The sequence below is a fragment of the Zeus faber genome, assembly GCF_960531495.2.
Source record: "Zeus faber genome assembly, chromosome: 11".
Lineage (NCBI taxonomy): Eukaryota > Metazoa > Chordata > Actinopteri > Zeiformes > Zeidae > Zeus > Zeus faber.
This window is the reverse complement of record NC_137205.1, coordinates 17,236,436-17,251,269: the sequence shown is the minus strand read 5'-3', so window position 1 is coordinate 17,251,269 and position 14,834 is coordinate 17,236,436. Positions and strand designations below refer to the sequence as shown.

General features: G+C 42.6%; 1 protein-coding gene across 1 annotated transcript in view; it reads left to right on the top strand.

Moving 5' to 3' along the window:
* The window catches only part of LOC307237305 (E3 ubiquitin-protein ligase rnf213-alpha-like), a 53,526-nt gene that overhangs the window by 6,250 nt on the left and 32,442 nt on the right, over nt 1-14,834 (top strand). Inside the window, exons 3-24 of the mRNA XM_080010017.1 lie at nt 161-321; nt 647-1,297; nt 2,263-2,441; nt 2,552-2,722; nt 3,623-3,831; nt 3,962-4,251; nt 5,367-5,626; nt 6,019-6,222; nt 7,274-7,466; nt 8,460-8,515; nt 8,615-8,789; nt 8,886-9,056; nt 10,905-11,003; nt 11,084-11,206; nt 11,492-11,675; nt 11,801-11,974; nt 12,062-12,214; nt 12,301-12,908; nt 13,704-13,863; nt 13,954-14,171; nt 14,260-14,397; nt 14,545-14,709. Coding sequence (XP_079866143.1) covers nt 161-321; nt 647-1,297; nt 2,263-2,441; nt 2,552-2,722; nt 3,623-3,831; nt 3,962-4,251; nt 5,367-5,626; nt 6,019-6,222; nt 7,274-7,466; nt 8,460-8,515; nt 8,615-8,789; nt 8,886-9,056; nt 10,905-11,003; nt 11,084-11,206; nt 11,492-11,675; nt 11,801-11,974; nt 12,062-12,214; nt 12,301-12,908; nt 13,704-13,863; nt 13,954-14,171; nt 14,260-14,397; nt 14,545-14,709 — 4,742 coding nt within the window. The remainder of the gene's footprint in view (nt 1-160; nt 322-646; nt 1,298-2,262; nt 2,442-2,551; nt 2,723-3,622; nt 3,832-3,961; nt 4,252-5,366; nt 5,627-6,018; nt 6,223-7,273; nt 7,467-8,459; nt 8,516-8,614; nt 8,790-8,885; nt 9,057-10,904; nt 11,004-11,083; nt 11,207-11,491; nt 11,676-11,800; nt 11,975-12,061; nt 12,215-12,300; nt 12,909-13,703; nt 13,864-13,953; nt 14,172-14,259; nt 14,398-14,544; nt 14,710-14,834) is intronic.

Here is a 14,834-nt window from a genome sequence, read left to right as displayed (position 1 = left end):
ATCCCCACTGACCGAGTGGATTTTTTTTGAACGCCATCTGGGCGCACAAAATGTTTTAAAACACTCCACAAATACTTAACTTTATTAAGTATTTGTGGTAGTGATTCTGGTTAAATTCAATTCAATTGACTGTTTTGATGTCCTGAATTTTGTCTTTCAGTTCCAGAGGGGGGTCCTGTTTTGGCCTCCCCAGAACCTGCATCACAAGGGAAGGGAGACAAATCAGAGTCAAACAGTACTTCCCTGTCTGTGGAAAACCATGAATCTAATAAAAGCACAAATCAACTCCCTGTTGAGACTGAAGGTGAACCCAAGAAAAAGGTCAGTGCGAAGATCTGTCTATCTGTCTGTCTGTCTGTCTGTCTATAATGAGTGATATAGGTAGTTCAGTAATTAGACCTTTATTTTTATTTTTATTACCCAAGTACAACAAAGTTTGTTTAACTCAGACCTTAAAGTTGTTTATCGGTACTGATCACTACCTCTTTTAATACAGTGTATGGAATATATTAAATAATTGCGTGACTTAGTTTCTATAAATTTGGTCTTAGAAATTATTTTTCTGTTCAGTGGTTGAATGTAATCTCAGCTGATAGGTGATGAATGCTGCTTTCTGAGTGTGTGTTACAATATCTGCTCTGCATAGAAAAAAAAGAAGACCAAGAGGAAAAGGAACAAGAAGAAGAGAGATGGTCCTATGTCACTGGACCCGGATAGCGTGAGCTCCGACCTGTCGCTGTTGACCCCGGAAGACGAAGCTGTGAAAAACCAAGGGGCCAGGGAGTTCTCCGAAAGTGACGGCTCAGTCGTTCCGATGGAAGACGCTCCGAGCTCCCTCTCTTCCTTGGTAGAGCTTAGTTCATCAACAGTTAACGGCACCGGACCCGACCGGAGCGCAAAGAGCGACGTTTCACCGGAGCAAAGTACTGAGAATCCATCTTCTGCTACTCCATGTAACCAGACCAGGCCGGGGGACAAGCCACCAAAGTCGTCTCAAACTCCCGAGATGGCGAAGTCCCCTGAGGCCGACTCTACGACGTCCCTCTCTAACTCAACTCCCCAAGAGGATTCAGGCCACAGGGCCGACTCCAGCACCAACCAGAGCGCACAAAAGGCCGATGAGAAAATCTCAAAGACCAAGAAAGAAGCGGCCAAAAAGAATAATGCCAAAGGGGATCAAAATGCTTCTGTGGATGACAATGGCAATCGTACAAATCGCCAGTCCAAGCAGCCTGTGACGCAGGGGACACAAAAGCCAGCCGCTGAAAAAGGTGTTTCCTCCCAAAATACTTCAAAGGTTAGTTCCGATGGCCATTGGAAAACCTTTTTTGCCAACAGCTATAGCAGATGTGGAGGTGAATCTTTAGCTCATTGATTTTCAACCACTGTGCCAAGACACGCTAGAACAGTATGCCGTGAGAGCTCAATGTTTCATGTTCCACTTAAAATGGAAAAATAACCTAAACTAGCTTTTGTGTTGCAAGATCAAAATATTTTTGGCGAATGTACACGGGATGGTCACATTCAATATGAACTGTGCTTAATTTTATTTATTATTATTTTTTTTTTTTACTTTAATTTTGTAGTTATTTTCAGTTTAGTTGACGATTCACTCACTCGTCAACTGTTTTGTCGGAGTGACTCCAGACTCCCGAGCAGGGTGTAAAATAAGAAATGTTATGCACTATCCACTGTGTCTGGTGGATTCTCAACTTCTAAGGGCCAGTCACTCCCGCTTTTTTGTGAGCCACTTTTTTGAAAATGAATATTAAAGGCTTAATATAATGCAAATTGAACATCAGACATAAAGGACACATTGTTTGGCTGACCGCTCCAACACCAGCCAGCCGCACAACTTGCCCGTCTCATCATGTCACCATGATAAGACACCACGAGTCACGTGGCCGTGCAATAACACTATAACAAAATGCTGATCTGGCGTAGACAGACCTCCGTGTGACTGTGAAGATTAACGAAATGCAAACAGAGCGGCATAGGCCACTGTGGCAGGTGAAATTTGTTTGCTACGAACAAATCCTCCATGAGTCTTGCATCACTTACTATTAATAGTAATGACAGTTTTATGGGATTTTTAGTGGTTGTCAGGATAGGTGGGATTATTTAATTGTACAAAGTATTGCAGAAAAAAAAGAAAGAGCAGGGTTTCAGAATCAGGATTAGTTTATTTTCACCAGGTACATCTACATATATGATCTGCATTCCTGCTCTACTGTATCTTAACCCTAGACTCCACCTCTTCAGGTTAAAGACGACGGCTCAAGTGTGGACCCACCGATGGATGTAGCGAATTTGGAGACTCAACAGTCTCGAGACGCCTCTCCAGACAAAACCACGGGAAATAAAAGCCAAGGAAACAGCAAAGGAAATAAAAACACGGAGAACATGCAATCAAAGAACCTTGCGGGTCCACCACCGAAAAGGTTTACTAAAACTCTTTGGACTATTTCATGAATTTGATATGGGAAATAAAATTTCTTTAGTTTTGTAAATAAATATATACTGTATATAATTTTTGTTATTGCATTTCAAGGATAACCAGTGCAAACAAGACGGTTGCCACCAACGTCAAGGTCACAATCTACTTTCATGCAGTTCTGTCAAAGGATTTCAAACTTGACCCCAATGAAGACCATGTCTTTATCAGAGCTGGAGACCCCCTTGGGACGTGGGATGAGAATATTGTAGAACTCTCAGTTTCCAAGTGAGTAAATGATCAGCAAGTGTAAAAATAATATAGTATATACCTGGGAGGGAATTATTTCATATGTAATACACTGTTCATGAACGATAATTTGACAAGTTTCACCCCCTGAAACTTGTCAAAGCACCCCCTGAGTTTATCCACGTGGTTAAGTTAAATCTAGTTTGAATAAACTGTTCATCGGTAATCACAGACCAAGTCATGTTTCTGAGGAAAATGGTACTATTAACGATTAGCTTATCCTGAGATTGTGTGTGTGTGTGTGTGTGTGTGTGTGTGTGTGTGTGTGTGTGTGTGTGTGTGTGTGTGTGTGTGTGTGTGTGTGTGTGTGTGTGTGTGTGTGTGTGTGTGTGTGTGTGTGTGTGTTCACTGTGTAATTCTAGACACATTAAGTTGTAGTTGGACCCACCCAGTCTAGAGTCATAGAGAGCTGGGTGTGTGTGTGTGCATATATATATATATATATGCGCGCACACACATATAAATATGGGTGTGTGTGTATATATATATATACACATCCATATTTATGTGTTTGAGTGCCTCTGTCGATTCCGCACATTGTAGTATTTTAAGAGCTTATTGTGCGTAATCTTTGGATGCGTTGCAGTGACATTTCACTGCATATATGTAGGAATGTATGTATATGTATGTGGCAAATAATCTTTGTGTGTGTGTGTGTGTGTGTGTGTGTGTGTGTGTGTGTGTGTGTGTGTGTGTGTGTGTGTGTGTGTGTGTGTGTGTGTGTGTGTGTGTGTGTGTGTGTGTGTGTGTGTGTGTGTGTGTGTGCGCGCGCGCGCGCGCACTAGCCTACAAAATAAGCAGATCATTTATTTTCAACTCTAATCAAATGTCTGATCTTTCATTAAAACAAAGTTTTCTTATTTTTATTGTTTTTAACAGAGATCTTGGAGAACATGGACTTTTAGTTGAAGGAAGTCTTATAACAACCAGAAACAAAACACTGTCTAAATACATACCGTACAAATATCTTGTCTACAAGAATAAAAAAAAGAAATATGAGTTTGAGTACATCTACAAATTTGACAAAATTGGGGACCATATGACCAATAGATGTTTGGATGTGAAGCTCAAACTGCTCAACGTGGACGGTGAGAGGAGCAAGCTTTACCTTTTTTCTCTCTCTAATCCATAACTAGCAGCATCTTTTATAGGCTCATTCAATTTCCAAAATATATTGTGTTGTCTTTTTTTTTTTTTTTTTTTTTTTTTTTGTGAAAGGGGATTGGCATCAGTACGACGACATCATCTGCGTCCAGCCGTCAAAGAGTGTGCTCAAACGCTTGAAAGACACAATTTGGCCCGAAGAGAGGAAAAGTATAGTCCAGGGCAGAGAGATTGCAGGGAACTTCATGCTCGACACCATATTCGATCTGCTGCGGAGCTGGACCGATATCAACCTGAAAGGATTCCTCGTCCAACTGCAACAGTTCTACGACATCTACGCTCACCCCATGATCTACGAGGACACCCACAGGAGCTGGACCTCGCTGAAATATGGAGAAGATGACGTAAGACGATGACCTCCATTGAGTCGCAATTAAGATCGGCCGAACAATCGAGAGCTTCCTTTAAATCAGTGTTTTTCAACCGTTGTGCCGCTATATTAAAATTCCACTGTAGCAAGGTCAACATCGCAAGGATCAACTAATTCTTCAGGTCCAGTGTGAAGAGCGGCTCTGTTTATCAGAACAGGCTCAAGTTTCACGCCGAAAGTGAGCACCTTTAAGAGTGTTGAAAGGTTCAACTCGTTTCTTTTTCTTTTCCTTTTTTTTTTTTTTTTTCCCCTCCTGAAATTCGGTCATTGACAACTCACTTGGTAAAGAGTGAAGAGTCGTTCATATGCCCGCTCTTGGTTGAGTTGGTGTCTAACGCACGGTGAGCGAGGGAGGAACCAAAGTCTGAAAAGTCGCTTTGGATCCGAGTTGCTAATGGAATTTGCCCAAGAATCATATAAATCAATCAATTTCTTTTGGTGGAACGCCAAGTGTAAATCACATCCAGTAGAATTATGACTGTGGTGCTGGGAGGGTGTGGTGAGCAGCCACAACTGAGCTGGATCTAGGTGATTGGGTTTAGGGTGGCTGCATGCCTGTTGCTCGTTGGTTGGTCTTAACGAGCAACAGGTTAAAGCCCCCATCCCCACACACACTCAAGATAGGAGCCTGAGTCATGACATGTTCAATCTGCTCCTGGGCTAATTCCAGCTAGACCACTCTTTATAATAAACTGGTGTTAACAACCCCCGTCGTCTGTGGCTCTGTGCCTGAGGGCCCTGAAAACGCCACTTGGCTGGTGTGTGGTGGAAACTGCCACAATGACATATGTCAACTTGTTTTGCCCAGGACTTAAAATGAGTCCTTAGTAATTGTTTTCCGTTTGTAAGTCAAGGACTTACATCCCACTCTTAAGCCGGAGTGACTCCCGAGTCATTTAAAAGGCTTGTTCACAAAGAACGAATCGTTTGCAAAGTCTTGCATCCCTAACTGTTAGTAGGCCATGATAATAAGCACAGTTCTATGGGCCGTTAGTGGTTAGTGGTGTGCCATGGGATAATTTCATTATAAAAAGTTTGAGAAACGCTCTAAATATTTTTTCCCCGCTTTTGTTTTCTTTCGTTCCTCAGGTGAAGAAGCTGGTGAAGAACTTCATTCTTTCAAACGTGATCCCTCAGTTGGGGAAGGAGGGGGAGGGTAAAAGCCTCTTCATCCAGGACCCTCTGAGGGCCGCCGTGGTCGTTCTGTGCGTGTGGACTCGGAATGTGGTCGTACTGGATGTCAGCGAGCTCCACCGGCTCTGCGGCGCCCTCTGCCTGCCGAAGATGGACAAGGAGGACTTCCTGCGATATTGGGGAGAATTCTCCAACGCTGTCGCTAGCGTCACCAAGTAGGTGCCTGCTTTTTCAGGAACCCAGGGCTGGGTTGTAAAATGTGAAACTTTTGTGGCGCTGACCGTTGTTTCCATCAATGTTTTTGAGTCTCTTTTTAACATTTATGTAGTAAAACAAAACTAAGAGTAATTCACTTTTTTGGTTCAAAAGCAATTTTTGTTCACACTCGGATCATTTTTCGGATTCTAGGAGGAGACATTGCATTGGTTCTAGTTAGTTCAGTGTTTACAATGAAAGAAAGCTTGTGTGGAAAAACAAGTTGAATTTAGGAGCAGGTCCATTGAAAATGCTGGTGTGTGTATAGAGATTATAATACCCAGCCCCTAACGCCATGTATGAAATAGTTCCTGTTGAGAAGCCAGTGTTTATATTTTCTTTGTTTTCCTAGTCTGCCCGATATGCTGATGCATGTGATGAAGACCGCCAGATCTAACAACATAGATCAGTGGATTTTGGTGATTCCTCTTTTGCACCTCGTCAAGGCAAACGTGAAGCCTTTTGAGCCAGTTCTGCTCTCCCAGTACGACTCCTCTTCGACCGGTTTGCAAGACCTCATCGTTAAAGGCCCATACTTGAACAACCAAAACAGGAGGTGAGAGTTTGGGTTAAAAAATGTCATTTGTAGTTTAAAAATGAGCCACGGCCACACTTGCTGTACTGTTATGCGTGGACTTTTCAAGATTCAAGGTTTTCAAGATTCAAGAGGTTTATTCGTCACATACATATACATACTTTCATACATACTGTATATGCAGTGAAATGTCAATGCAACGAACCCGGTGATTACACACAATATGTCCTAGACTGAACACAGTAGCTAGCCTAAGAATTTCTACGTCACCAACTAACTGATTCCTAAAACGTAATGCAGTAAGTGGAATACTATAGAATAAAATAAAAATATATAGAATAAAATAAAATAGAGTAGATAAAGGGAATAGGCTTATGTATATGGGATAGACTTATGTATATGGGATAGGCTGTTTATGTATATACAGATATGTGCATTAAAGTGGCATGTGAATAAAGCAGCGGTTTATTCACATTCAAAGGGGTTTTGCTCAAAGTTTTATTTTTTTTCCCCTTGAAATGAAATATCAAGGTCTTGGTGTAAAATTGGCATCGCTGACATTTTCACAATGTTTCCAGCAGAGCAAAAAAAAACCCATAATATACATTTTTATAGAAGTTAGGTTAAAAACAATGCACTTACACCTTTTGTGTTTGATCTTTGTCTGAAAAAATAAAAAGTATGGTGCCCATGTCCTTTAAGCACTTGATAGAGCTTATCAAGAAATTTGAAATGATAAATAAAATACGTTTTCACCGCTTCAACAGGTTCACCCCTTTCACGCCAAGCCCTCAATATACAAAATAGAAAAAAAACGGGATACAACCCTCTGGGGAAAAAGTTAATTAATTAAACTGACGTAAAGATTATTGAGACAATAGTGCAAATAAATGTCTAATTATAGTTATGAGGAAAAAAAAGTGAGAGAATTGATTTTACAGCATGAAAGCCATTGAAGAAAAACACTTTGAAACCATATTAAAAAATGACTTCTCCCTGACTTTTTATTTTACCCGTCCAGCAATACAAACCACTTCATAAGAATAAATAAAATGTTTGTCTGGCTTTTTAGGGCTTTTCTGGATTTGATGAAAAGCAACAGCCACTTAGTGGAGGTGGATGCGCTCGCCGCACGGTCCTGGATGGAGCTGATGCACGTTGACCAGCTGGTGGAGTGCAGCGTTGCCACCAAGATGGAGCTGCTGGACATGCTGCACGTCTTCTATCTAAAGTGTTCCCATGATGTCTCCTACAGCAATTACCAGGTCAGCTAAAGCGAACAAACAAAAACTTAGAGGATCGATTTGCTGTTGTTTTGCCCATTGTTAACTGGGGGAGACGCCACCCATCGCTACGGGTTAAGGAGGGAGACGTGGCAGGGTTTTTTTTTTTGTTGTTTTTTTTTTAAATCAATCTAACAACGAAAAAGGTTTGCTGGCAAACGAGAACATAAATAGTACTCAACCGTGCTGACTGGCTGGCCGCCAGTAGCGATCTGGTGGCAGATGGCGTCTCAGCACCACGCACACCTCCGTCACTGCAAGACAAACGACACATAAGACACCCCTCCCAGCCGTGTCAAACCGATCGGCACCAATGGGGCTGATCGGGCTGACCCGCAGAACGCGGCTTAACCACGCCCCCTCGTCTGCCACATTAACATTTTGGCTCCCTGTTCATAGCACAGACACAACCGATATTGTCAGACAGTCTTTTTATCTTAAACCGGGGGGGGGGGGGGTTACAAATCGTGACTTTTATCCGTTGCACTTCCGTAAATCAGCGAGCAATGATCTGTTCATTGCTCGCATCAATCAGCAATAATGTTAGAGACTAGAAACAGGACGTTGCGTTGCTTCCTGCTAACAACCCGCTGTAACCAACATGTTTTCGCTTTGGATGTACTGCAGCAATTGCCACAGGCAGTTCTGAATAAAATCTGATATAACATTGAAATAAATTACACCAAGAAACGGGTGACTATAATATATAAGAGATATAAGGTTTTTAAAGGCTTAAACATTTGGCCCGTTAGACTGCATTGAAGCACGGTGAAGAGCTGCAGCAGAGTGGTAAGTTTCTCAATAGTAAAGCGCTCAGGAAGGTCTTGCCTCCATGTTCTAAATGATGGAAACCAAAGTTTTATGAGGACTGTATCCATAAACTTGAGATTTTGTGTTAATTTTAATTGTATTTCTTTTTTTACTCTAGTAAATGGTGTTTTTAACACCTTGAATTTTTTTTGTTTGTTTTCACAGGATGTGTCCAACGTTCTCTCACACGTTCAAAGTTGTCTCATCGAGCAAAAATACAGGTAACTTATTTTAATTGTGTGTATTTTTTTCCCACCTTTTTCATATCTATAAAATCCCCCGCTAATCCGACCTTGCCTCTGCCGTGTATGTTGCTTCAGTTCCTTTAGCGTCGCCTACAGAAGAGAGTGCATGGTGAAAGTGGTGAGGCTGCTGGAGAGGATCTGCAGAGGAGTGAAACCCACACGGCACACCCAGAGCTTCACGGACATTCCCGTGGCGTGCATGAACCTGGTCGCTCTGGTCGCAGACTTTGCCCACTCTGGCCAGAATGAGGTTTGTGAAAGTCGACTCTGCGTTTTGGAATCACAGTTGACGCTGCAGTCTCAAAGGATTTATCGCATTCCCCGAATTTGATGGTTGCGTTTTAAGGAGGTTGAAGAGGCCAAGAGCGATGAGGAGTACGCTAAAGACCTGCGGCTGTTGTGCCAGGCCATGGGCGTTTTGAGGGAGTGGATCAGTCAGACCTTCAGAGAGAGTCTATTGAGCAGAGGAGTGATGTCCATGTACCTAACAGTCAATGTCACGAAGGAAGAAATCGAGGTGAGTGTTATATATCTGTCGTTCTATCTGTCTGTACCTATCCTGCTTTCTGCTGCTCTTTCTTATCTATCGTTTTATCTCGGCTTGGGCAGATTTACGATTGAATTGGCTCCATCCATCCATTATTATTATTTTTTTTTTTTTATCTGCCAGGAAAAATCAGAGAGAGAGAGAGAGAGAGAGAGAGAGAGAGAGAGAGAGAGAGAGAGAGAGAGAGAGAGAGAGAGAGAGAGAGAGAGAGAGAGAGAGAGAGAGAGAGAGAGAGAGAGAGAGAGAGAGAGAGAGAGAGAGAGAGAGAGAGAGAGAGAGAGAGAGAGAGAGAGAGAGAGAGAGAGAGAGAGATTGAGAGATTCAGATTCAGTTTCCTTTTAGTTTCTTACTTATGAGGAAAATGAAAAACGTAAACCTGACTCTGAGAACTGGAGTGGAGGCTTTTTTTTAAAATTTCTCCTCCAGACAGCGGTGCACACGCGCCGGTTCCCGACTTCCATGCCTGTGTTTTTATTTTAGAGCTATTTTAATTAGTTTGTTTCATACATGTATGGAATGACATTTTTAAACACGACCCAGTTAAGCCACCGTCCCGTTCCAGAAAAACCTGTGTATCCCCACTGTGTCTGGCACGTCTCCCCGTTGCTTTCCATTGCGATGGGACTTCATTTAGTAAATAAAACTGGATGTTTCTGTGTAAAAACTTTACTTGTAAATAATAAACGCTGCACCCCTGTAACGGAGAGACCCCGTTTGCCGCATTATATCCTGTCCTATGTGCGGGCGTGCACCCCCTCTTCCCGAGAAAATTGTCAATTGGTGATGAGGGGCAGCGATCACCAATTAGAGTTTTGCCCGATCGCCAAGCCTAGTTTTATCTGTCTATTGCTCCGTCTACCTGTCCGTCTATATCAGCTTACTGTTTGTTCTAGAGATCTCTGTCTGCGTCTGTCAGCGCTGCTGTTTTCCGCTAATTGCCGTTTTTGTTGAAGTCCGACTCATTTAAATCTCTCCGGTCATAATGTCCGGTGGAAATAGTTCCTTCCAAGCACAATTTGAATTAGTGCTGGGTGGATCCATTTGATTAAAAAATAAATAAATGAATAAATAAAAAGTCTGCAGATCTGTTCATTTCACATCCATAGTTTGGCATTTTTTGGGATATTTTAAGTTCCGACCCAAAGCAGGCGGGAAAAACATTGTTTAAGATATGTCGGCGGGACGTCCCAATGAAGACGGACGACACCACAAATTGAATTATTTATTTAAACATACTTGCCATATTCATTTTGATTTGATCAACATTTTAGTGAAACGTTGATTAAAGCGGCTCACATCGTTCACGAACGGAAATGATTTGATTTCAAGTCGTAATGTTCGAAATATTTATATATATTTTCTTAAATGGCGTTTACTGACGGGGCTTATTTCATTTTGAATATTCATTAAAAAATATGATACATCTACATGCCTTGATGATGTCGTTCTCTATATAACCTGCTCATCAATTGTTTTTAAGCTCAATAAACACTGATGATATTTGACCGGAACGTCTCCCATTTGTCCGAGAAATTGAAATCTTCGGGGACACGTATTGTTCGTACTATCTCTCTTTCTACTGTGCTATCTACCATCTATTGTTCTATCTAACTATCGTTCTGTTGTTCTGTCTATCACTCTACTTATCGTATTTTCAACTGCTCTATCGTTGTATTTACAATTTTATTCATTGCTCTATCTGTCTATCTCTATGCATTTGAGTGAAATACAACATTATGAGATGCCTGTACTATTGGAAGGGGATTTGTAGTATGATGCCTATGCTTACTGTGCATTTTGTTGATTCCTTTTTTCTAGATGTGGAACAACGTCATCTCCCTCAATTTCAAAAACGAGGATTTCAAAAGGGAGTGGAAACAGACATTCATGACGGATTTCGAGGGAAAGCTTAAAAAGGTGTTCATAAAAAAACCCACACAACTTGTAGCACAAAGCGGGAGCAGTGCATTGATTATAAATTATTTTTGTGCCTTTAGGAATCGGCGTTGGATCAAATTGAATACTACTGCTCAAATATTGAGGAGCTCAGTAGCTCTCATCCGAACGTGGCTTCTGTGATTGAGAAATGTGCACTTGAGTCGGTCACCTCCTTGTGCCAGGTATGTGGTCTTCTGTTTGGCCATGTTGACTAGAGTGATTATGACATATCTTGGTCAATTTTGCGTCTAGAATCTTGATCGTACATGATAATTTGATCAAACATGAGTATTGACAGATTATTCAAACACACAACACCAGCTGCTCATGGTATTATCAGTTCAGGGAATTGTTTAGCACCCAAAGCTGTCCAGTTCTAGTCTATTCACTCATTCACTCGAGTCTCAACTTTAAAACGATTTGGGAATCCTGCTCATTTGACGACCTTTTTCCCTTTTCACAAACAGTCCAAGTCTGAGGGCAAGCTGTTTGAGAGGTTAAAAATCACCTGGAAGTTTGGAAAACTCATTTCGGCCATCGTTCAGAAATCCTGGCCAAAGGACCGCCAAGGGAATTATCAGGAGGGCGAAGGGGTGGTTCTCAGGCACATCCTGTCCTGGACGGCCGCCAAGGACGTATTTCAACTGCATGGTAAGTTGTCTTCAAATTGTGATGCCGAAAAGGTGCCAACCCTCTCATTCAAGAGAACCAGGCTCGTGATCACTATGTTGATTTTTGCGGCCGGAGTACAGGACACGCGCACTGTGTCATTTCAGGTGCGCAGGAGAAGCTGATCGAGAAGCTCTCACCCGAGGCCCGAGATAGAATCGCGGTAGCGTTATCATCCTTCACAGCCGTCACCAAACAGCTGATAGAGGGAAACATCAAAATCAACCTGCTGAAGTTAATTTTGAGCAGAAGGGATGCCTTCTCAGAACTGCTGAAGATAGGTACGACATGAAGGACCGCCCTCGACACCCAAGTATTGTTAAAAAAAAGAATCAACTGTAGTCTGAAATGTCCTCCCTCTATTACAGACTGTCTGGTTGAGCATGAGCTATGTCGCGACAAAGTCAAAGTGCAGTTGCTGTTACAGAACAGAGACGCTGAATTGAAAGCTGTGTACCACGAGAAAGAGCTGGTGAACATCCTACTAACGATGAGCCACAAACTTGAGGAACATATTACAGGTGGGTCTGGGGATATTTGGCGGATGATCCGTCTCCAATTCTCTTCCATCTGATTAATAAGTAAAAATGTTTAATCTGTCCGACAGTCGACATCACCGCTTTGGAAGAGAGCCACCGGGTCAGCGTCGAGACCCAGACCTTGGACTACTTCATGGAGGTTAATTTGTTCGACCGGCCGCGCTCTCCAAAGACCGGAGTGGTTACCTACTTCGATCTCGACAACGATATCAGAAACATGGCCGAGGTTCTACACACCTTCTGGGACAGCTACTTATTCCAAGTGTGCTGGGAGGAACAAGTGAAAAAGCTGGCCTGGCACAGAGACCCCATGGAACCTCAGGTGGCTGAAATGTACGCGTCCCCAGCCATGATACACGATGACATATTCCAGCCTTGCCACGCCAAGTACATGCAGATCTACGACTCTGTGAGGAACGGCACGATCAAGCTGGGGGTGGTTGATAAACTCTTCAAAGCGTACGTTGGCAAGTACAAGGAGCTCGCCCAGGACTTGCTCATCATGTGCAGACTTGATTATTCAAATGACCAAAAGTGGATCCAGCGGAGGGCCCAGCAGATCCAGCAATACCACGAGCTTCACTTGGCCGTGGCCTCGGCTCAAACCATCATGATGGTCAAGGAGACGCTGTGTCTTCAGGGTGACTTCAGGGTTCTGCAAACGCTGCTCGGAGTTGTAAGTCTGCATTCATTGTACAAGGATATTAGACTATGGCTGCAATGTTTGTTTGTCTGTGAAAAATTTAAAATATCAGCAAGGGTCAATGCTCCCTGAGTAGAGGGAAACTCAGGGGGTATAGATGTTGATAAGGGGTTGAGATCGGGCTGAAGTCCTGTGAATGCAATACACCTGATGTATCAACAGGCGGCAGTAGAGGACGTATTTGACGTTCTTAGTAGAATTGCATCCACAATAGAGAAACAACGTCAGCTGTTAAGAAATATTCCATTTTGTAATTATTGTACCAGAGGAAAAGAAAATAGCAAATAGAAGGTGGGTTGTGCAGCCACTGAAATGCTCTTAGTGGAGAAACAGGGAGCTTCTAAAGATAAATGTAAACGAATATGTTTCGCCACAGCCAGAGACATGTAAAATTCCACTGCCATGATGAGTGGATACTATATATATATATATATATATATATATATATATATATATATATATAAAATTTTAAAAAGCGCTAAAATATTCAATAAATGACAAAAAAATACAAGGGATATAAGAGATCCTGTCAGGGCCCTCTTAACCATTTCCTGTTGCTTGTTGTAGTGCAAGTGGTACTGCAGCTGGAGCTTGCGTCGCGTTACGAATTTCCAGGTGACGCGTTACACACGCAGCTTTGCGTGGCTCAAAGCGGCTGCTTTTGCATACTTACGTAGGGGCACGTTATTGTCTCGAGCTGTTTTGTAATGATCATGGACTCAGAGCTATTTGTCATTGTTGAAAATGCCTTTGACCTGCTCTCTCCAGACACATGCGGACTTTCATGAAGAGCCACTCAGCCGGATTGACAACGACCTGATGCAGGCCAAGATAGTTCTGGTCGATATCGATGACCTTCGCAGACACTGCCTCAAGGAATTAGGGCTGAGAAGACACTTTGTCAGCTGGGTGAAAGAAGCCTTGGAAGGTAACGTTGTTTTGGACGCGCCGCATCAGTCACTCAGTCTGATGATATTTGTTGTGTCCCTTGCAAACGGACAATTTCATTCTTTTGTAGATATTAATGAGCTGAAGGTGTTTGTGGACCTGGCCACCATCTCTGCTGGAGAAAATGACCTGGATGTGGATCGGGTGGCTTGCTTCCACGATGCGGTCCTCGGCTATTCATCATTGCTGTATGACCTCAAACCGGACTCAGGGTTTCACACTTTCAAGCAGGTTCTAGATAAGCTCTGGAGGGCTTTAGAAAATGACAGCAACTTGCCAAAGAAGCTGGTAGGATAAAAATCATCAATACCATGGATAATTGGGATTTTAAAGAAATTTTGTAAATACATTTACCGTTGACTGTTTTATTTTGCAGCGTGACACTGCACGCCACCTGGAATGGCTTAAAACGGTAAAGGATAGTCACGGCTCGGTGGAACTATCCTCTCTCTCCTTGGCGTCCTCCATAAACAACAAGGGCATCTATGTGATCTGTGCACACAATTCAAAGAAGGTGAATACGGCGATAACTGATCTTATTGCAGCTGTACTGTATGATGTAACGCGCGGTTTGCTCTCCTCAATACATTTTTTTCTCTTCACAAAATAATGTTGAAATTTGAATGGGGGCAGAGTTTGAGCGATCCTTCTTTCGATGCAGTTAAGCCTTGACACAGCCTTGAAGCTGCAAATTCTGGAGGAGCACGATGAGGGTCAGGAGATGCGGTACTACACGCTGGAAGACCTGCGGGAGCTCCAAAACAAGCTCATGCTCATGTCTGGGAAAGGAGATCAGGGCAACAATGAGGTCGACCACTTTGCAGAGGTAGGTCTGAGTCTTCCAACTATGGCCAACAATTTTATTTTTTTGCCCTTTGATTACAGTCTTCACTTAGTACCTGTATTTCCTGGCAGCAAACAAGAAAGTGTTGCCTTATAGATGCAAAACAA